Raw genomic sequence first — 22844 nt, 5'->3', positions numbered from 1 at the left:
GCAAAGCATTTACAGTATGTTCACTGATCCCATTTCTTTCTTGTCCTCCCTCCAAACTTCCTCTCATTGTCTTTGATAATGTGTAAACACTCCTAACAACCTTGGACTACCATCTATCCCAGCCACAGTCACTCTAATCCTTGCTTCTAGCCCTGACCTATTTGATCTTCATTCTCCTAGCTTTCCCTTCCTTTATCTCTGACTTTCTTCCCAGTCCTTCCCTCTTCCCTCTCCCCAGACACTTTGCCTTTGGAGACTAAGTTTGATTTGCTTTGTGGCTATGGGGCTATGGACCTGTTGTTGTTTAGTACCTAAGCCATGTCCAAGTCTTTTGGGACTCCATGGACCATAGATCAGGCTCCTCTGTCCATGGGATTTCCCAAGCAAGAATACTGGAGTCGGTTGCATTTCCTTTTCCAGGGGATCTTCCTGACCCAGGGATCTAACCTGTGTCTCCTGCATTGGCAGGTGGATTCTTTACCACTGAGCCACTTGGGAAGCCTGGCTATGGACATATGTCATTTACCTGCTGAGTCTCAGTTTTCACATCTGAAAAATGGGAATAACATCAATTTTACAGGGCTGTTTTGCAGAGTAGATAACATAATAATGTCCAAGTGCTATGTAAATGTACAGCGCCTTACATTAGTGTTAGTTTCTGGCAGCTCTCATCTCTATCCCCTTCCGTTCTCTTCCTCTTCTTGGGTCTCAGCACTATTGTGGGACTAAGAAATTCTTCCAAACGTCAGGTTAGGCTTTAACTCTATTAGAAGTGCAGATTTGCCGGTCGGTCACACCCCACCCCATGCCTAAACGAACCAATCAGAGAGTCCATAGAATGGCGCGGTCTCTCTCCACTCGGAGATCACCTCCAATGGAGCTTGGCACTTTTCTCCGTCCTAGGAGACAGCTTGCTTTAGCCTCACGCTCTAGATTCTCGGCCTTGGAGGTGCGGGTTGGGGTGGGGGTCTTTCCTCTGCCTGGTCTCAAATCCCCCCAATTTTGGCATCTCTCGAGTTGAACGGCGGGAACCGGAAGCCGGTTGCAGCAGCCGCGGGTCCCGGCGAATCGACGCCGGAAGTAGCGATCGCCTCGGGAGTTTTCCGCCAGCCTCGCCATGGCGGCGATTCCTCCAGACTCTTGGCAGCCGCCCAACGTGTACCTGGAGACCAGGTGAGGGTCCGGCCTCCGGGGCTGGGCTGGTGGAGGCGACGCGGAGTTTCAGGCTTAGCCGCGGGGCTGCGTTCCGGGCTCGCGCCTTCGGAAGGCCAGCCTCCTCGTGGAGGGGCGGTAGTGAGGGCCGCCTTGGGGCTGAGTGGGGACCGCCACTGCCCGCGTCCGAGCTGCACACCCACTTGCGCTGTTAGCGACAGTGGCCCGAGTGCCCGCCTTCTACCCCTCGGTTCATTCATCCTTCATTCAACCAGCGCGCGTTCAGTCTACAGGCCAGGGACGTGGGATCGGAGGGTCAGAGGTGGATGAAACAGCCTTGCCTTTAGAAGCTTACAGTATAGTGAAGGAGACAGACATGTAAATATTAAGGGTTGTAAGTAGGTCCGTTATTTACACAGATTTTTAGGAGAACACAGGAAGAAGCGCATTCATTCCCTCCTGTCAAAGTGATAGTATTGAGCACCAAACAGCGAGTGCCATGTCCCCTGTGTGTAGCATCACGTTTAGTTTACTCCTCTTAGCAACTCAGATCATGTAGGTACTATTCCACCTTCTCTCTAGTTTTAGCAGGGGAAATGTCAAAATTTACAGAGTAAACTGCTTGATTAGTCTTGTAGCTAGTAAAGTAGGGGAGTCTCATTTGGAGTCTGATCTGTTTGCCTGCTGCGCTAGGTTCTTTAGCCCCATTCATTCCATTGCCTCTTTGGAAAAAGTTAAAAGAGATCTTTCCGAAGTAGGACAAATAACCTTAAGTAATTTCTTACTGCTCCAGCAATATAAAATTCAAATTTTGTGGTCTCTCCTTCAAAGGTGATTTTTTTCATCCCATATTTGCCTACCTCTCTGCCTACAGTCTTCCATTTGCACATCAATAAGCCAGAGTCCAGCCATTGTCTTTCTGCCTTCCTCTTGCTTCTGCTGCTTTCCTTCAGAGCACAGTTCTCTCAGATGCTGTTTTTGTCCCCTGGCCATCTTGCCTATCTTCTTACAAGGGAAAATTCTACTTTTTCTGGTCAACTTGAAAGTATGTAATTTCTCAACTACCTGTTTTTTTTTTCTTCTTCTAGTTACAAAATAAATGAAAATTTAAATTCAAGCAGTTGTAGAAGTGTATACAGTAAGAAGTGACAGCCACTCCTGTCTGTAAACACACTACTAATAGTTTGAGAAGACCCTGATGCTGGGAAAGATTGAGGGCAGGAGGAGAAGGGGACGACAGAGGATTGAGATGGTTGGATGGCATCACCGACTCAATGGACATGAGTTTGGGTGAACTCTGGGAGTTAGTGATGGACAGGGAGGTCTGGCGTGCTGCAGTCCATGGGGGTCGCAAAGAGTTGGACACGAATGAGTGACTGAACTGAACTGATGTTGGATGATCTGCAGATCTTTTTCTCTGTACAAAAAGACATCTCTTTTATGTTCTATATTTAAACAATAATAAGACCGTATGATCATACTGTATGTTTTTTTTCTGTAATTTGCATGTAATACATGCAGCCTTCTGTATGGATATTTCATATTTTAGTCATTCCCTCTATGAAGGACATTTAAATTCCTTCTCATTTTTTTGTTAGGACAATTACTGGAATAAACAGCTTTGCACCTATTATATCCTCAAGCACTTTTGTAAGTTTTCACATAGAGTAGAAACTTTAGAAGTTGAAATTGCTGCCAAAAGGTATGCACATTCCAGATTTGTATAGGTTATTTTCTGATTGCTGTTCCAAAAAGTTATTCCCTGTATTTTAAAAGTATCCACCAGAATGTTCCTCTGTAAGAGGAAAAGCACTTAGAACCATGTCTTGCACAGAGTAACTGTTAATCTATGTTAAATGTTAAGAGTGTAAATGAATTGCCACTAGAAAGGCTTTTAGAAAGCTATGTTCTAGCACATACCACATTTATTTATAGAGTCCTTATACTGCGCTTCACACTAGGTATTTAGGCTATACAGAGTTGACTCAATTCTTACATTCTTGGAGCTTGAAGTCTAAGTGAGAGATGAAATGGAGGTAGATGAATGAAATTAAGATAGGAAAGCACCTGTCTTAAATCTCATTTGTTCCTTTTTCTTAGCCACTTTTCAGGGGGAAAAGTGCTCATCACATTGTTGTTGCTCAGTCATGTCTGACTCTTTGCAATCCCATGGACTGCAGCATGCCTGGCATCCCTGTCCTTCACTGTCTCCTGGAGTTTGCTCAGGTTTGGGACAAGGTTTGAAGTAATCAGGTTAGGTTGCCTTTGTTGCACTTTGATACACACAAATTGTACTTTTTTTTTTTCCATTAATTTTTTTACAAATTTATATGGCCCAAAAATCACTGAAAGCCTTTCTGTCTCTCATTTACTCAGTTTCCACCTCATCCCCAGAAACTTGTGCTGTGTGCTGTGCTTAGTCACTCAGTCGTGTCTGACTCTTTGTGACCCCATGGACTATAGCCTGCCGGGCCCCTCTGTCCATGGGGATTCTCCAGGCAAGAGTACTGGAGTGGGTTGTTGTGCCTTCCTCCAGGGCACCTTCCCAACCCAGGGATCGAACCCAGCTCTCCCGCATTACAAGCGGATTCTTTACCATCTGAGCCACCAGGGAAGCCCATGAATGCTGAAGTGGGTAGCCTATCCTTTCTCCAGGGGATCTTCCTCACCCAGGAATGGAACTAGGGTCTCCTGCATTGCAGGTGGATTCTTTACCAGCTGAGCTGCCAGGGGAGCCCCCAGAAACTTAGGTATATGTAAATAAATGTGAATTCCCAATATTTTAATATCCAACTTAAATAAAGTTATAAACTGGGTGTAAGATTTTTCTCCCTAATTTAGGGGTTGGTTATATTGGTTTCCAGTGATCCGTGATTTGTTGTGTATAAGGCATTAGGATTTTTAGTTCTCCATGGTTACTTTGCTTGAAAGAAGGACCAGAAGCCCCAGCATGTTTTCCTCAAAGGAGATGTCTGTGTTTATGTTATTTGCATTGTGTTGTTTTCCTTTGCTGAGCATGAAATCTGATCTTTATCATCATTTCATGACTCAATAAGCTTGCAAATGAAGACTTGTGGAGTGGTCCCATAACGTTCCTGTGTGCCATGACCTTGTTCTTGACTGGAGCTCTACTGTCCTCTTCCCCTGCAGCATGGGGATCATCGTGCTGGAGCTGTACTGGAAGCATGCTCCAAAGACCTGTAAGAACTTCGCTGAATTGGCTCGTCGAGGTTACTACAATGGCACCAAATTCCACAGAATCATCAAAGACTTTATGATCCAGGGAGGTGACCCAACAGGGACAGGTACAGTTAAGTCAGTGATAGTTTCTGAAATCTCATCCTGTTTATAACTGGGTATATGGCAACCAGAGCTCTCTTCCAAGTATCAGGGCCTGGGTTAGTTGATTCTGGCAACCACTTCTGCCCTTGCTACCACATACTCTTCCCCAAACACACGCATATGACGAGAAACCAGTCTTGACTCTTGAGCTTTACAGAGTTTCTCATAACTTCTATGTGTTGCTTACTAAGAGCAAATAATATCTGCCTGAATTGTAGTAAGTAGCTCATGTGGTAAAGAATCCACCAGCAATGCAGGAGACCCCAGTTCCATTCCTGGGTCAGGAAGATCCCCTGGAGAAGGGATAGGCTACCCACTCCAGTATTCATGGGCTTCCCTGATGGCTCAGATGGTGGAGTCCACCTGCAATGCGGGAGACCTAAGTTCAATCCCTGGGTTGGGAAGGTCCCCTGGAGAAGGGCATGACAACCCACTCCAGTATTCTTGCCTGAAGAATCCCCATGGACAGAGGGGCCTGGTGGGTTGCAATCCATGAGGTCACAAAGAGTTGAACACAACTGAGCGACTAAGCACACGGTCTGGATAATCAGAAGAAAGATATTTGCAGCGTTTTAAGGAAAAGAAAATAGTGGATTCTTTGATGCACTCATTTAAAAAATATTGAGTACCTACCTTGTGCCAGATCTGAGTTCGAGGGACATGGCTCAGAATAAAGGGAAAAAACCCTCCTGTTCCCAATAAAGCAGGAAAAGGATTCAGTGATAGGATTTTAGTGGAAAAGTCAGGGAAGTCCTGTCTGAGAAGGTGTGGTTGGAACAGGAATCTGAAGGAAGTGAGGGAATGAACCTTGTTATTGAGAGAAGAACATTCCAGTAGGTCCAGAGGCTGTGAGGTGGGAGTCCCTGTAGGAGATCAATTGGGACCTTGTAGGGCATAGTAGTAGAGACTTCGGGTGTTATTCTGAATAAGAGGGGAGCCATTAGAAGGTTTTGAGCAAAAGAGTGACACAATCTGACTTATTCTTTTAAAAGATCACTGAATTCTGTTTGGAGAATAGAGATGGGGCAAGAGTGAGAGCTGGGAACCAGTTAGAAAGCAGCTGTCGTCAGCCAGTCTCGATGTGGCTGGGACTCGCGTGATAGTAGAGATGGTGGTGAGAAGTGACTGGATTCAGGTTATGTTTTGATAGAAACAGAGCCAGTGGAATTTGCTGAGGTTGGAAAGAGGGAGGGGCAAGTGGGTGAGAGGAAGAGATGGTTAGGGATGGCTTTAAGGTTCTTGACTTGAGTTTAGTAAAATGGGAAAGCGGAGAGAACAGCATGTTTGGATGTGGACCAAGAATTTGGTTTGGGTTTTGGCCACTATGTTTGAAAGACTTGTCAGATCTTCTGTAGAATGAGTAATGGGATATGAGTGTGGAGTTCATGGAAAGGTCTAGGATCGAGGTACGAATTCGGGAGTTACCATCATTTAGGTGGAATTTATTACTGAAATCGGTAGATGCCAGCATTTATACCTTTCAAGGGCCCTTGCCTCTCAATCTGCATTTTCTCTGCTGATTCCTACTCCTGCTCTTTTCCCTTTAAGTCAGCTTGGGTCTCTCTGTGGCAGCTTTTTTCCCGTCTTTTTCTTCTTTGTCATTCTTAATTGTCCTTTGTTTATCCTTTATGACTAAGAGGCATTTTATTTTTTTGATATATATGGACACACTTCAAAATACAGAATATAAAAGAAAGTAGAAAAAAAGAACCAAAAAATCAGTCATAAGGGGGAATTTCCTGCTGGTACAGTGGTTTGGACTCCGTGCCTCCATCTCAGGGGTTTGGGTTTGATCCCTGGTTGGGGAGCTAAGATCCTGCAAGCCGCGCAATGTGGTCAAAACAAGAAAAATCACTCATAAGGATACCTCCTAAGGATCCCTAACCACCGTTAGCTATTTCCCCCAGTATCCCACCTCTCAGAAATAATGAACATTAGCTTTTGGTGACCATTATTCTAGACATCTTGCATTTTAGATACCTAGTTAAAAGGATGGAGCGCCAGCTAGATGGAAATAATTTTAAGAGAATTAGGCTATGTTATGATACTGTTGTTTTTTAAAGAAAAAGTGTTGTATTTAATTTTGTATCTATTTAACAGAAAAGTTGACTTCTTGCTCTGAAAGATGAGGCAATTATACCTAAATTTCTACCCATTCCTATTGTTTAGGGAAAACTTAGTTTTGTCTACCTCCTGTGTTGGGAAAAACTCAGTTCTACCCTCCTGGGCTTCTCCTTTACTTTTATGTGCTCGCACAGAACACTTTACTTCTTACACTTCTGGTCACCAAATATATGGAGTTTTTCTCCCCACATCAAGCAATTCCTTGGACACCAGCTGTGTTTGATTAATTTGCTAGAGCAGGCCACAGAACTCGGGGAAACATAAGTGCTTACTTACCAGTTTATTAAAGGATATGACAAAGAATACAGATGAACAGAGATGCTTCAGGTGAGATCTGGAAGGGTGCTGGAGATTGGAACTTCTGTCCTTGAGGAGTTGGGGTGCATCACCCTCCCAATGTGGATGTGTTCGTCTGCTTTGAAGCTCTCTAAAGCCTATACTACTGGGATTTTATGGAGGCTTCCTCCTGTGGGCATGATCAAGTATTAGCTCCATTTCTAGGCTTTCTCCTTCCCTCTCTGGAGAAGGGGCTGGGGCAAACACTGATAATTCTAACTTCTAATTATGACTTGGTCTTTCTGGCGACCAGCCCCCATCCAGGAGCCCCCCAGAGTCACCTCATTGAAACAAAAGATGGTCTTCGTGCTCTTATCACTTAGGAATTTATAAAGGTTTCAAGAGCTGTCTGTTAGGGACAGGGTCAAAGACCAAATATTAGAACAAGAAATACTCTTAGTGTTCTTATCACTTGAGAAATTACAAGGGTTTTAGAAGCCTTGTGCCAGGAACCGGGGGCAGGTATCTATATTTTTTTCCGTTATCTCACATCTGTCCTCCCTCCTTTGCTCCCAATTTTGTGTTAGTTTTGTTTTTCCTTATCAGAGTTTAGAGCGTTTTCTATACTGCACCCATGAGTCCTTCAGTTACAGAGTGGGTTTACATTTTCAGAGGGTTCAGCGCTCACCACTAGGCTTTTCTATTTGTAAGTACTAGAAGGCAGAAATGGCTTTTATTGCAAGGGCTGGAGGGTGTTATATTTTTTAATTCAATCATGTTTAACAATTTCTTCCAGTTAAAAAAAGACCATGACTGTGTACACTTGGGCCAGACAAATTCCCTCAGATTTTTGCAGACAATTCTGCTCCATTGCCTTCTGGTTTAGAACATAGCTGTGGAAAATACTGAGGCCAGATTTGCTCCTTCCTTCAATACAGGGAAACATTTTTTTTGTATTTCTGAATATTTTCTCTTTTATACTTACTGGATTTTCTATTTCATGGAACTGGTTTTTCTTTGTTTCATCACCTCCACCTTCTGTATCTGTCACATTTCTTCTGAGTAAGTGAGGTGATGTTTTTCTATTTTTTCCTGCACCCGCTGAAATAATCTCAGACCTTTACTTTGGCTTATTCAATTTTGAGTCATGTCTGTTCTGTTCTTTACTGCTCTGACTTATTTATTAGTGCTGTCTTCGTGTCATTTGGCTCTCAAACTTTGCAGAGAACTTGCTCTGCAATCTTTTCACCGTATCCTGTTGATTTATATTACCTTGTCTTTGAGCTCTTGTTTTGTTGAATTTTTCTTACTGTTGAAGTGTCTGTAGCTGCGACAGCCACGAAGAAGCCCTTCTTGGGTCATATTTTCTCCCTCCTTCCGTTTGTTGTGTATGTTCGCACAGTCTCCGTGCCACTTCTTGTCGCCTTATCCATGCTTAGTGTCGGAACCTGCACCGAGCTTACCTTTTATTCGCTTGGGTACAGTGTAAGTGGACTCTCTTTGTCACTGTCCCCACCTATGTGGGACCAGCTACCTTTCCCATACCAAATACTCGGTTGCCAACTTCTGCTCTGTCTTCCCAGACTCCATGCTAGTGGTGTCCTTCTGCCCTGGGCCCTGGGCAGCCCTTGAGTGTAGCTGGAGCCAAGGAAGAAGCCTCATACCATTTATCGTTCTCAGCTGTGTTTCCACAACAGAAGATAAATTAGCAAGAGAATAGCCTACAAATTCATTTCATATAAGTTGTGCATAACATTTCCTTTACAAGGAAATGGAGACCTGAAAAGGTCTGAGCGTTTCTATGCAAGCGTTGATTGAGTGGAAAGTTGTGGGAAGATGTTACCGGACAGAAGTGGGTATGAGTATGAGCTCAGTGTAGTAAACTAGGGGAGACGTAGCAAGGCTTGTTCATTCAGATTTCTCTTGATGTCCTTCTTTCTTGGAGGTAGGAATGTTCCGTTCCTCTGGGTGTACGAAAGGTGTCTCTCACTTGAGGGTCTTTATGCCCACTTCAGGGGAAGGTAAGAAAGTCCTTCCTGTACCTGCTATTTCTCAGATTCCTTCAACTTGAAATATTCAGTATGGAACCTTACTTTGGAGTAGTGTATCCTAATCCCCCATCATGGCCCTGTGTTCCTCCTGCCCACTAAGGTGGCCGTTGCTGGTAGCCTGACCGCCACCGCTGAATGCCTTTGGTGTGTGGGCTTCTCCTTAACTTCTTCAGGGCTATTCACTTACTCCCCTTGTTGGCTTCACAGAATTGGAGGGCATGTGTAATAATTCTCTGGGTGACATGCCTCCTTTCCTGATTTCTCCTTTTAAGGAGTGCAGGAAGAAGAATCTCTTAATTCTTTCCTTGACTGACTTTTCAGAATCTTTGGAATAAGATTGTCTCTCTTTTCCAATTTGGTTTTTGCTGATGAATTTTTGACTTGGAAAGAGATTGAATTTTGGGGGTTTGCTTCATCCGTTATTGGAGGGGGCAGAGTCTAATTCTGCTTCACTCCACTTTCTTAGTCTGAAAATGTCCTGTCAACACGTTGATGTACTTCTTTCCTGTCTTCCTTCTCTCCTTTGTTACGAGATAAAATTTTAATTTATAACACCAGTAGAACTGAGAGTGTCCTTGATTAGTGTACAAGAATTGGAAGTGACTCAGATGTGAGTGCTCATATCAGAGCTTCCCAATATTTCTATACTTGGTTCTCAATCCTTCATAATGTCACACACATTTCCCTGATGTAATTTTAATGAAATTGAATCACTCAAAAGATTTCCAAATAATTGCATCCAACCTCAAGTATAGTGAGTAGTTGAGCTAAGCCTGCTGGCAGGCCTGTGACGGAAGGCAAGCAGGAATTGGGCCCTCCTGGGTCCTGAGTATGGACTGCTAGCTGATTAGGTAACACAAGATATGCTGCGCGTGGCATCCTGAGCTCCTCAGCAGGTCAATGAATCATTTCCATCCCCAACTGTCCCTCAGTCTGGCTTCTCTGTAACTATACTTTGCATGATCTTTCTGATACACCTTTGCCAGATGTTTTCTGAGTTCCGCTATCTTTGACCTCCTGTTCATTTTAAACCATCTTTTTCTTTTAAATCTCCCTTACTGTAATAATGCTGTGTGGAAAGCGCGCTTAGCCCTCTGAATGTCTCCTGTGTCTTGTCTGCTGACCTCTTGTCTCCCCTCCCTGTGTGACCTGGCTCCCGTCAAGCTCTGCTTTCACTCTTCCCGCTCTGCACTTGGCCTCATGGTGCTCGCCGGCTGCCGTGATTGCGCTGATTAACTACACGCTGATTATGCTGTGCATCGCCCTCACTGATTTCATCTCACCTCTTAGTAGCTCCAGGAACACCTGAAATGTAAAGTGTTGAACAGCAAGCTCATTGTTACTTTTATTCATTTGATGAATGTTTGGTAAGAGTCTGCGGGGTATCCTGTACTATTCCAAGGTCTGTGAGGAGTATTTAAACATTAGAAGCCAAGGCATTTTTCTCTTCCTTGCAGAGCTCCCTGCCCTGCCAGGAAGACAAGGTACTCGTTATAAGAAACAACAGGAAAGTAATAACATGGAGGCTTCCCTCATAGCTCAGTTGGTAAAGAATCCGCCTGCAGTGCAGGAGACCCCGGTTCAAATCCTGGGTTGGGAAGATCCGCTGGAGAAGGGATAGGCTACCCACTCCAGTCATCTTGGGCTTCTCTTGCAGCTCAGCTGGTAAAGAATCCACCTGTAATGTGGGAGACCTGGGTTTGATCCCTGAGTTAGGAAGATCCCCCGGAGAAGGGAACAGCTATCCGCTCCATTATTCTGGCCTGGAGAATTCCATGGACTGTATAGTCCAAGGGGTTGCAAAGAGTTGGACACAACTGAGTGACTCACTTTCAGAAAGTAATAATACAATAAATATGCACATTCATGGTTATACGCTTTCGGTTATCTATAGAACATAGGTTGGAATAATTCATAATAAGAGAAAAGTACAGTGGAAGTGGGACTGGAATGGGATGGAAGCATATTTTGAGGTGAGCCTTAAAGGAAATGTAGAATTTTAACTCTTGAGAGGACAGGGAAGGGCATTTTAGATTTCAGAATGAATGCAAAGAGGAGGCGCAAGGGAGAGAGGCCTCTGGGGTGTGAGGGAGAGCTGTCACCCCGGCATCGTGTCTCGCACTGGGACTGGCGGTGACGCAGCCCAACTACCTCTCCACACCCAGGACAGATGCCGGAAATGTGATTTCTAAGGCCCCTGAACTGTGTGTTTAAGGGATAGTAAGGGAGGACCAGTTAGGGACAGAGTGCAGAGTAGTAGGAGAGAGAGTGGGGTTTAGATCAGGCCAGTTCATGGAGATTCACAGACAGAAGTTCAGGTTTGATCCAGCATCATCGGGGACCATTTGGGATGCTTTGTAAGGAAAGTATGTGAGGACATTTAATCCACCTGTGGTCCGTGGCAAGGTAATGTAGTGTTGGGGTGAACAGAGGGTTGTGGAGCCTGGTGGGCTTGGGGTTGAATCTTGGCTTCACATGAACACTTCTTAATTGTAGACAAGTTATGTAACCTCGCTGAGCTTCTTATCTGTAAATGGGGAGTGTGGTTATATGTACCTCATGGGGTTATTGTGAGTAGTAAATGAGCAGATGTTTGTAAAATGGTTAGCGCAGACTTGATACAAAATACGAGCACAGAAACATACGGTTTTTATTATTCATTTTGGTTATTAATTCATTTAACAAATGTCTGTTGGACTCCAGGCATTATTTTAAGAGCTGGGGATACAGTAATGACTAAGAAAGCCCTTGTGAAACTCATTCTAGTAGGAGAGAGTGAACAAATAAGTACATGTAGAAAAAAACGATGGATAAGGGGTAGAGCAGGGATTCTCAGTCTTGGCATCACTGACATGCTGGGCAGGGCAGTTCTTTGTTGTGGGAGTGTCCTGTGCCTTGTAGGATGTTTAGCTGCTTCCTGGACCTCTACCCCCAGATGCCAGTAGAATCCCTCAGTGTGATAAGCAAAAGTATCTGCACGTATTGTTCAGTGTCCCCAGGGGGCAGAGTGTCGCCTGGTTGAGAACCACTGGGATATGGAGAGAGGTGGTATTGTGGATAGTGTGATTAAGGAAGACCTCTGGGAGGTTATGTGAGTGGAGCTCTGGGTGAAGTAAAGTAGTGCGCCGTGAGACTGTCAGGGCCGGGCCATCCAGAGGGAGCAGCAGTCAGAGGCCTCAGTGCAGTGTGCTCTGCAAGAACAGCAGAGGCTGGTGTGGCTGGAGCAGGTGGCGAGGGCGAGAGTGGCGGGGGGCCCTGGAAAGTGTTGTAAGTTGTCGTGAAGACTTTGCATTTTGTCCTAAGTGTGGAGAAGTGTCACTGGAGGATTTTGAGCAGAGGTCTGCCATGATCAGACTTGTTTTAAAAGGATCCCCCTGAGTTCCACTTGGAGGATAGACTAGTGAGGAAAGCTGGAGGCAGGGAGGCCAGTTAGATGGTTTCATTGTTGTCAAAGCTAAAGCTTGTGGTTTGGACTACGGTGATAGCGGTTCCCTGGGTGCTGGTCCTCTGGGAAGCACGTGCCTGGATAGAGTTAGGAGGTCAAGAGATTTAATGGGGTAACACCTGTGAAAGATAAAGGGGTGAGGGAGCAAGGACTGGAAAGAGAAGTCGTCACGTAACAATGCAGGTCTAACATCTGTGACAGAGGAGAAGGAAGCAGAGAAGGGAAGCAGAGGAAAGTGAAGAGCTGCAGTAAAGGTGGGATATCAGGAAGGGCGGCAGCAGCTATGAGACGCTGCTCGCAGATCAGGCAGGGTGAGGCCTGACGACTGACTGTTGGACTTAATGACGACGTAGTGGTACCGACGACCTTGACAAGAGCCGTCTCCACGGAGTGGTGAAGGCAAGCATCTGGATGGAGAGCATCAAGAGGCCGGAGAAGGGGGGTGGAGTTTTTCTGGGAATTGATGCAGAGACATAGGGGGAAACTTGGAGACAGTGTTTGTTACTGTTGCCGTTTTTCCAAAATGGGAAATAGTAATACCATGCTTTTATGCTGATAGGAATGATGTACTAGAAAGTTGATATAGGACAGCGGAACATCGGAGTTGCAGAGTTTTTTAAAGGTGAATGGGCTTGATTGGTGTGTGGTGGTAGGATAATCATTTGGACAGTTTGAGTGTATTAATAACGGAAGAGGGAAAGTAAACGGGTAGAGATGTAGGAAGGAAAGAGAATTTGGTGGTGAAAATATGTGCAAGTTCTCATCTTTTTCTCAGTGAAATAAGAAGCAAAGTTACCCACAAAGAGCAAGGAGCAGCCAGGGAGTAATGGAGGTTTGAAGATGAACTAGAATAAGCTCAGGCAGACTGACTCCCAAGGTGGATCATGATCTACAGTCACCTCTCACAGAAGATGTTCAGATTACCTCAAAGGGGGCTCATCATCACTGATGCCGCTCTGTGTGCTTCATGTTATATATCACATGGTTTATATATCACATGCATGCTCTCATTTAATTCTTGTAACAGTCCTATGAAATGTATGAAATATAATTCTATGAAATATAATTTCTACTACTATTCCTGTTTTACAGACAAGGAAACTGAGGTTTAGAGAGGGTAAGTGTCTTGCTTAAGGTTGCACAACTAGTCTGCGGTGAAGTGGGACCCAAAATCCAGATCTCTTTGACCCCAAAGGCAAGTGAGCCTGAGAGGACTCTTATCTTAAGAACGTAAAGCTTCTTGGGAACTGTAGTGTCATTTGCTGTGTTAGATCTGGTATCTGGCATTTGCCCTGGCAATCCACTAGCAGCCCCACTAGTCAGCTTCCCCTTCCTACTGTTAACTAACCAAGTGGTTGTATCAGTTTCGGATCCTTTTGGCTGCAAGTAACAGAAAACCACGGAGGCTTTGTTTTTTTCATGTGACAGTATGTCTGGAGTTAAGCAGTTGTGGGCATTGGTTCCCCTGCCCAGTGGAGTTGTCAGGGATCCAGGCTTGCTGGATCCACTCCTCCATTCTTGGTGCTTTGGCCTTTGGTACCAAACTTGTCTTATGGTTGCAAGATGGCTGCCGTTGCTGCTGACATCACCTCTGCTTTCCAAGGAGGAAGATGAGAGACAGAGGAGTCTCCCTTTTTGTCAGGAAAGCTGTAGCTTTCTTAGAAGCTCTATTCAGTGGCTTCCGTATACGTTAGTAAGTCAGAACTGGGTCATCTGGTCACCCCTAGCTGCAAAAGGGACTGGTCAGTACCTGCCTTTTTTGTCTCTGAGGTTGAGGCAGGCTGTGGAGAAGGGGTTGGAAATGCTCAGAAGACAGCTTCAGTATCTGTTAGAGGCTTCCTTGCTGAAAGAGAGGCTTTGATTGGATTGTGGTTAGTCACCTTCTCGTGTCAAATGCCCCAAGCAGAGCTTTCACACGGGCCTCCTAATGAGTAAACTGGCTGACCTTTGGCTGCTTTAGGGCTGGATATTGATCCATGATCCCATCAGCTATGGAAGAGGTGGGGACAGGTAGCACCAAGTTTGGTGATCTTTGTGTGGGAGACCACTCTGCATGTCTCAGATGCCACTTCAGTTCATCTTGAGAGGTTTCTGTAGTCGGTGAGGAGCAGGAGGAACAGACATCAGAGGACTTTTGGGAATAAGAAAGGATTTATGTTTTGTTAGTTTTAAGAAACAGAAAGCACAGGTCATATGGAAACAGTTTAAGGAATTTCAACTGCAAAAAAATTCTTTGTGCCAGAAGATCCCATTAAAAGAGTGAAAAAAGTAAACTGGAAAAAAATACTTGCAAAAGCATTCACTGACAAAGGATCAGTATCTAGAATAATCCTACTAGTGAAAAAAAAAATACACACACACACACACACACACACACATTGTAAAATGTCAGACCACTCAGTTGAAATGTGGCTATTGACAGAGGAGGAAAGCTAAATAACCACTAAACATGAAATTTTGCATAGCTCCAGGGAAACGCAGTTTAAAACACAAGAGAGCTGACACACTTTAGAAAGCCTGGCAAAAGGACCTCAGGCAGTGAGAGTGAGAGCACTAGGGGGCGGTGCACATTGGGCCACATCTGACGAGATAGTTGGGGAAATGTAGTAACGGTGAAACGCTCATAACCTGTGAGCCTGCACGTCCCCCAGTGAGGTATCATCCCTGAATACTCCTGCACTTGTGTTCGGGAGACAGTAGAAGAATGGTTATTGCAGCATAGTTTATGATAGCGAAAACATGGGCAAGATCCTAAATATCCATCGCCATGAGAAAAGATAAGATTGCAGCGTAATCAGAGCTGCCTGGAACAAAATGGATGAATATCACTTACAGTGTGAGCCAAAAAAAGCTAATTGCAGAAGAATATATAGAGTATTGGAGAAGGAAATGGCAACCCACTCCAGTATTCTTGCCTGGAGAATCCCATGGACAGAGGAGCCTGGTGGGCTACAGTCCATGGGGTCGCACAGGGTCGGACATGGCTGAGCGACTTAGCATAGCACATTTATATAAACTTAAGAGCATGCAAACAACAGTATCCTTGTTTAGGGATGCAGACAATATGTAGTAGAAAAGAAAATGCACAGAAATTACAAATTCCTGGTCAGAATAGTATCTGAGAGGAAAGTGAGCCCACAGCCCTTGTTAGCTCTTGGGGAATAGCGGAGTTGAGAGAGGGAAATGGGGTGGGGGGTGTGTGCTTGGGGTCTTTGGGTCTGAAACCGTCTGGTGTCATTTCAGGAAGTTCCAAAGAGTTCCCAGTACCACAGTTCTTTACATCTCAGCACGGAAAGAATTCAGTGAGAGGCAAAGAGATATAGATAAGTGATTTATTAGAATAGGACGCTTGTGTGGTTTACAGGTGGGCAGGCGAGGGGTTGCCACGTCCTGAGAACTTGCTGGGCTACAGTTTTATAATCAAAGGAAAAGCGGGGAGCCAGGGGAAGAACTTTTTTTTTTTCTGAGTAGACGTTATGTTTCTATCATCAGTTCCTCCTCCAGGTTGCATAGGAAAGTTTTTCATCCCTATATGGTCAAGTTAGGTCCACAAATTACTGTGCATTTTATGTGTACAGAGAGCGTGTCCTGGGGCTCATTAACTTACTGAGATTACTGGGCAGGATGTGGGGCTAATGCCACTGTTGTTTGGGGGCAGGTCTCATGCTTCTAAGCAAGCCTGCTCTTTATCGTTAACTTGCAGGGGTCTCCCATGTTTTTTCTACTTAGAGTCCCCTAATGGGGTTAATTACTTAATCACCTACTTTGTCCCTTTACTCTGTCCCTATCAGACTCCCGTATTTTCTTTCTTTCTTCTTTTTCTTTTTATTTATTTGGCTACACCAGGTCTTAGTTGCGGCATGCAAACCCTCAATTACAAATTCTCAAATGTGGGGATCTAGTTTCCTGAACAGGGATTTGAACCTGTGCCTCCTGCATTGGGAGTGAGGAGTCTAGCCACTGGACCTCCAGGGGAGTCCCTGCACACTTTTATTCCTTGAGAGGAGGGTGCACAGTTGTTTGTCATATTACTCTCTGTATTATGTCTGAAATATTACATATTTTGAGTAAATATGTGAAAGAGAGGACTGAAGAGTGAAAGAACTTGGAGAGTAGAGTGTGGAAACAGGCCTGTGCTTGTGCCAGAGGAGCCCACAGTGCATTTTGACCGCAGAGCTTCCTAGTTGTTGGCTTTGTTTGTGATCATTGACCTGTTGTGCTCTTGCACCAGACAACTCTTTAATTACTCCTGTCCTCCTACCGTCTCTGCCCTATTCCACATGCCCAAAGGAATGCTTTGATTGGAATTATTTGTCTTTCTGACATTTTGCTGCAAACCCTACTGAACTGAATTAAGTTATGAAAAGATAACATTATGACTAAACTGTCTTCATGGCCCGAAGTACTTGTCAAACTGTGTACTGGTCAAACTATGCCTAGTGAGTAAAAAGGGGCCTCCAGGCCCTTTCTTCTCATCTCCTGGTTGCTTAAACTCCAGGCTTCATCTACGAGGCTCTGGCAGTCCTTGACTTGCAGAGATCATACTTCCGAGCTGCTGAACTTCACCCTCAGCTTGCTCATTCAAGCCCTGGGGGTAGGGCTTGACCTGGATTTGTCCCCATAGCCCTGTTTCTCCTCTTTCATCTTCAGCCCTAGCCCTGCAGCTAACCCCCCTACCTTCACCCCAGGCTCAAGCAGGAACCTTGACCCTGTAGTCAGAGGGAATGTATTGGTTATATAAATGCTGTTTGGAGGTATACTGACAAGATGGGATTTTTGGAATGAATTTTTACATAGTTTGGTAGCTCAGTAATTTTCCAGAAGCTTAGGTAGCCTGGGCCAGGTGGGAGGTTTCCCCAACTCTGTTAGGATTCACCCCCATGCCTCTACATGAGAACAGTGTTTCCTTCCTGAACCAGGGGCTGTGACACGCTCCCTGTGGTGGAGCATCCTAAAAGATAAAGCAAAGGATTTTTTTTTTTTTTTTACCATGGAAACATCTTAGCAGGGCCCAGGGCTCTCTGGGGGTGGACATGGTGCTTTAACATGCTACTTTCACAGCAGGCTGTAAAAGAAAGTGAGCTCCCTGCCTCTGGCCAGTTTCCTGGCTGCCAGGCAAGCAGAATAAGCTGGTAAAATCCACTGTTCACTGTGTTTCAGGATGTTTTGTCTTGACTGGTCAACTTGAAAGTGAAAGTCACTCAGTCATGTAAGACTCTTTGTGACCCCAGGACTGTACAGTCCATGGGATTCTCCAGGCCAGAATACTGGAGTGGGTAGCCTTTTTCTTCTCCAGGAGATCTTCCCAACCCAGGGATTGAACCCAGACCTCCCACATTGCAGGCAGATTCTTTACCAGCCGAGCCACAAGGGAAGCCCAAGAGTACTGGAGTGGGTAGCCTATCGCTTCTCCAGCAGATCTTCCCAAACCCAGGAATTGGACCAGGGTTTTCTGCATTGCAGGTGGATTCTTTACCAGCTAAGCTATCAGGAAAGCCCCGAGAAGCCAAAATAGTTCAACAAGGCATATGGTTGACTAAATAATTGATTAGGAAAGTTATCTCCTATTAGGACATTTTTTCCTGTGGTAAATTCTTATTTAACGTATCATTTTTTTCTAACAATAAACCTGGGTGCCCAGCATAGCAAGAGTATGGACTGTTGTATCAATAATATAAATAATGTGGTGGTGGTTACCAGCAAATTGTTCCCAGTGCCATGTTTCTTCATATCCTCCTTATGTTGTAGCCACATGTTCCGGGAAACAAACTCACTCAGAAAGACAATGCAGATAGTGGAGTGCAGTTTGTTACACCAGCAGGCCCAAGGCAGAGTCTCCTCTTAGCCGAGGACCCCGACCAGTTTTTGTGAAAACTTTATATACCCTAAGTGTACTTGTTCAAACCCACCTCCCCAAATTCCTTGAAACTAGTCTGGACAAGGTAAAAGAGAGATACGATCAAAGTTAACCCATGATTTATGTGTCACAAGACTAGATAAACAGTGGATATTTATCAATAGCCCTGTGGTCATATCCCTATAAACATAATGGAATTTACCACTTTGTTCTGTTACAGAGATAATTAGCATATTCTTTTAGGCAATGGAGAGTCCAAGTACAAGTCTTGAGGCTCTTTTATCCGGGGGTCTGATTTTCCATTGGTATGCCGTTTTTATAGACCCTGGGCACAGAGTTCAGAGTCCACTGGGAGGGTGACCATGCGTGTAGCCTAATGTTCGCAGCCTGGCCTGAGATGGAGTCCAGCTCTGCCTGTCTCCTCCTTCACTTACAGTATGTGGCCTGTCCTCTTAAAGAATTCTGCTTACTGTAATATTATTATTTTCTGCCACATTGCCACTTAGCACTGTCCCTTTTTCTCCTTAAGCTAGTTATCTGACTTAAATGATTCTTTTTCCCCTTCATCTAGGTTAAGGTAGTGAATAGGTTTCAATTCTTATGCCATCTCTGATCCATTGAAAATAGCTGTCTGGAGTTGTGGGTGGGTACAGATTCAGAGGCCAATCTGAGCTCTGCAGGGAAAAATGCTGATTAATTAGCAATGTCTGTGACGGGCACAGGCTTAGGTCTTAGACCACTCCTGTCTGAAGTACTCATAAAAATGTAAAAAATTAAGAAAGCTCTTAACACGTCAAGTCATGAATGGTGGTTATTGTAGATTGTTAGATTCAGGAGAATTTGCTATTCCTTTGATAATGATCTATGTTTTCTGTATTTTGACAGTGAACATGTATTACTTTAATAAGCAGGAAAAAAAACCAGTGTTATTTTGAAGAGAAACGTCCTACCTAAATGAAACTGGTGATTTGAATGTGCTGTGTCAGTGCTTGATTCTGCTGCTGGGCTGTGTGGTTGCAGTGTACTTAGCGGGCGGCTGGGTGTGCGCGGTGATCTTCCTTTCCCGTACTCCAAACAATCTTTTGGCCCTGGACCGTAGTTCTTGTCGTGTGGTGGGATGTGAGACTGACTGACTGGTTTCCCATCTTCTAACTGGCAGGTCGAGGTGGTGCGTCTATCTATGGCAAGCAGTTTGAAGATGAACTTCATCCAGACTTGAAATTCACAGGTAAGTGTACAATCTGGCTGGACTGGGTAGGAAGAGGGAGTGGATTTTAAAAGCTCACTCTTTTGGCAGTGATTCAGGGTGACTGCCTGACGCCATGGCGTGGTGCCATGTAGCTGCCCAGCTGCAGCGCCCCAAAGAGCTCTGGCCGATTAGAGAAAGCGGCGCCTCTCGGAGTCCTGAGTGATTCAGAGCACTGGTCTGAGTGATCTCAATTCTCACTGCTTGTTGAATGTTGCAAGAAAGCAAAAGATTCTGCAAAGAAGCAGGAGACCTTCCTGGATTTTTGAGGGGAATTGAGAACCTGGTCCAGCAGTTAGCAGGGATCATGATGGATATAAGCTGAGGAATAGGTGAAGACAGGGCTTCCCTGTGGGCTCAGAGGGTAAAGTGTCTGCCTGCAATGAGGGAGACCTGGGTTTGATCCTCGGGTCAGGAAGATCCCCTGGAGAAGGAAATGGCAACGCGCTCCAGTACTCTTGCCTGGAAAATTCCATGGATGGAGGAGTCTGGTAGGCTACAGTCCATGGGATTGCAAAGAGTCGCACATGACTGGGCAGCTTCACTTCAGGTGAAAACAAGGAAGAGGAGGCCATTGGGGTAGTCCAGTTGTCAGTCTCTGTGCGAGAGTAGAGAGCCTGCCCTGAGGGCAAGATTGTCCAGTTGGGTGCTTGGTGTGGCTTCTTTCTATCCCTAGGCTGGTATAGCAGGTCCAGGCTGGAGTGTCAGGGTTACTCATACTCTTTCCTCTTCCTTTTTGCCACCAGGGGCTGGAATTCTCGCGATGGCCAATGCAGGGCCTGACACCAACGGCAGCCAGTTCTTTGTGACCCTGGCTCCCACCCAGTGGCTTGATGGCAAGCATACCATTTTTGGCCGTGTGTGTCAGGGTATAGGCATGGTGAATCGAGTTGGAATGGTGGAAACAAACTCCCAGGACCGCCCCGTGGACGATGTGAAGATCATTAAGGCATACCCTTCCGGGTAGACTTGCTGCCCTCTCGGCCACACCCTGGTCTTTGGAGATGGCCCCAACAAACCAGTTTGCAGATGACCTAGAATGACTCATAACTCTAAACTTCATTTTGGCCTTGCAAATCTGAGGCACTGAGGAGGCCTGGGGTCTTGGGTGAGTTAGAGATGGAAGTATATTTTGATCAGATGCTTCTTTTCTCTTCCCCAGTGCCTGCGTTGACTGAGCATTTGCAGAAATGCTCTTACACGATCTTTCACAGATAGCTGCTCACTGCACATGACCCACACTGCTCCTTCTCGTGTGTGTCTGCTTTATGTACTTCAAACAAAGTGAAGCCAACTCTGTCATTTCGCAGTGCCTAACAACCTCTTGTAGAAATTTATATTCTGGCCTACACTGCAGTCTTTAGTGGCTGACAGCCATAGAATTCAAAACCAAGTAGTGTCTATCAGCCTTCTTAACTGTGTGCGCCCCCTATTTCGTCTCTTGCATTTGTTCTTCCAGGGATTGTATGCATCTCTGTATATATTTTTCCTCTCAGAACATCAACACTGCTGTTTCTGACACTTAGACATCCCACGCAAAGCCACTTTGAATTTTTGCCAAATGAAAAATGCATCCAACAATCAAGTTTCTAAGAAGGTGTCAAGTGGGGAATGATAATGTGTAATAATCGAGAAATGAATTTATTAAAAAGAAGCAGGCGCATTGACCATTTTTTCTCCAGGAAGGAGTAGAAATCTGTAGTGAGCATAAAGGCAGACTGTGAGTTCTCCTTAAAAAAACAGTATTCTCATAAAGGAGAAGCACCACTTAAGTTTTTTTAAACTAAGACTTAAGAGAAATTAGGTAAGAGAGTTTATATGTATTTTTTTAATCTTTGTAATTTTTTTTAAGGAGGGAGTGGTGAGGGAAAGGAAGTTAATACCTATGGAATGCATAGAAACTTCCAAAATAAAATGCCATTGATGGTTGAAATCACTGCTGTAGTCTGATCTTAAACATTGTACGAGGTTCTAACAGCCATTCGGACCTCTGAATCATCTCAAGTAGTACTTATTGTAGGACTGATCTTTAGGCTTTCATATCATTTTAGGTTTGGGGATCTCTAGTAGATTTCTGCCATCCAAGAGGAGGTTTGACTTTTAAATGGAGGTACCAGAGAAGGAAGTTAAGTGATGTCGACCAGCATTTCTGAGTGAGGGGGACGCCCCTGTGGATTAACCACGTGGATGTGCTGAGATACCTGAACCAATAGGTGAACTTGCAGGGGATACACCCGCGTGTCATCATGAACTCAGGGGCAATGTGTGATGTAGTATTTGCTTTCTTAAATGGATAGCTCCTTGACTGAAAGAGGATTATAGCTTAAATGTTCCTCCTCATCCCTCTCTGATTTTGGAAATGGTGATTTACTTTATGGAATGGCCAAACAAGGTTCTGTTCCTCAGGCTTTCCCCATGCACATCTTTCTCTTTTCTCTCAATGACAAGAAAGCAAAACCCAATAACAAACTATGTAAATGACTCTGTAACCTCCCAGAGATGGTTTTAGGGTACAGAATTCTATTGTAGGAAAGTAGAAATACATTTCTTTCAGCTTGGACTGGGTGGACATAATTGGATCCTCCTCTGGGAGCAAGGAATAAGACACTCTACCACTCACCTTCCAGAATTATAATCCTGAAAATCCCTGTTTTCACCCAGGTCATGGGAGTGGTGGAAATGTGTTTTGGCTACTTTGAGAAGTAAACAAGGTTGTGATTACGTTGGGAAGAGAGCCACACAGGCACAGTTCCTTGTTTCTGGATGAGTATACCACACGTATGCCATGGTGATCATACATGCAAGCACATGCCAGTTTTCAGAAAGGATGTGACCTCAAAGAGTAAAACTTGAACTGAGTCACAGTTTCTAGTAATTCTGCCAAGTAGCCAGAGATGTAGAAATTCCTGATTCTATGTAAAGGGAGCTTGTGTAAAAGGAATCCTGGTTGACCCTTTTGTCATATGAATGTTCACATCCTCTCTGGAGAAGTACAGTTAGGACAAGTCTCATGGAAGTGGGATGTGCTGGGACACAGCTCATTTCAGTCACAGCTCAAATAGATCAAGATGAGGGTAGGTTATGTGGAGAACGCAGAATGAGTTTGTAACTTAGATGGAGATTAATGAAATAGGTCATGTACCCAGACTGAAAAGTGCATAGTCCCCACGGGGTCTAGCCCAAGCTTCTCACACTTTGCCACACAGAAGAATCACGGGAGCCTGCCCTTAGAAAGCGGATCCAGATTCAGCATCTGGCCAGAGATTTCTGCGTCTCTGACCAGTTTCCAGGTGATGGTGATTGCTGGTCCAGAGACCACACTTTGAGTAGTGAGAGGCTGACTCTCACGTT

At 44.8% G+C, this 22844-nt stretch overlaps 1 protein-coding gene across 1 annotated transcript; it reads left to right on the top strand.

Moving 5' to 3' along the window:
- Window positions 1–824: 824 nt before the first annotated feature.
- Window positions 825–21429, top strand: PPIL1 (peptidylprolyl isomerase like 1). Its single transcript, XM_061398059.1, has 4 exons — window positions 825–1173; window positions 4303–4457; window positions 19407–19475; window positions 20240–21429. The coding sequence occupies exons 1-4, from the start codon at window positions 1118–1120 to the stop codon at window positions 20458–20460; spliced, it is 501 nt and encodes a 166-aa protein (XP_061254043.1). The 5' UTR covers window positions 825–1117; the 3' UTR covers window positions 20461–21429.
- Window positions 21430–22844: the final 1415 nt, after the last annotated feature.

Source organism: Bos javanicus, chromosome 23 (genome assembly GCF_032452875.1).
Source record: "Bos javanicus breed banteng chromosome 23, ARS-OSU_banteng_1.0, whole genome shotgun sequence".
In the NCBI taxonomy this organism is placed as follows: domain Eukaryota; kingdom Metazoa; phylum Chordata; class Mammalia; order Artiodactyla; family Bovidae; genus Bos; species Bos javanicus.
This window is presented reverse-complemented; position numbering and strand designations above follow the sequence as displayed.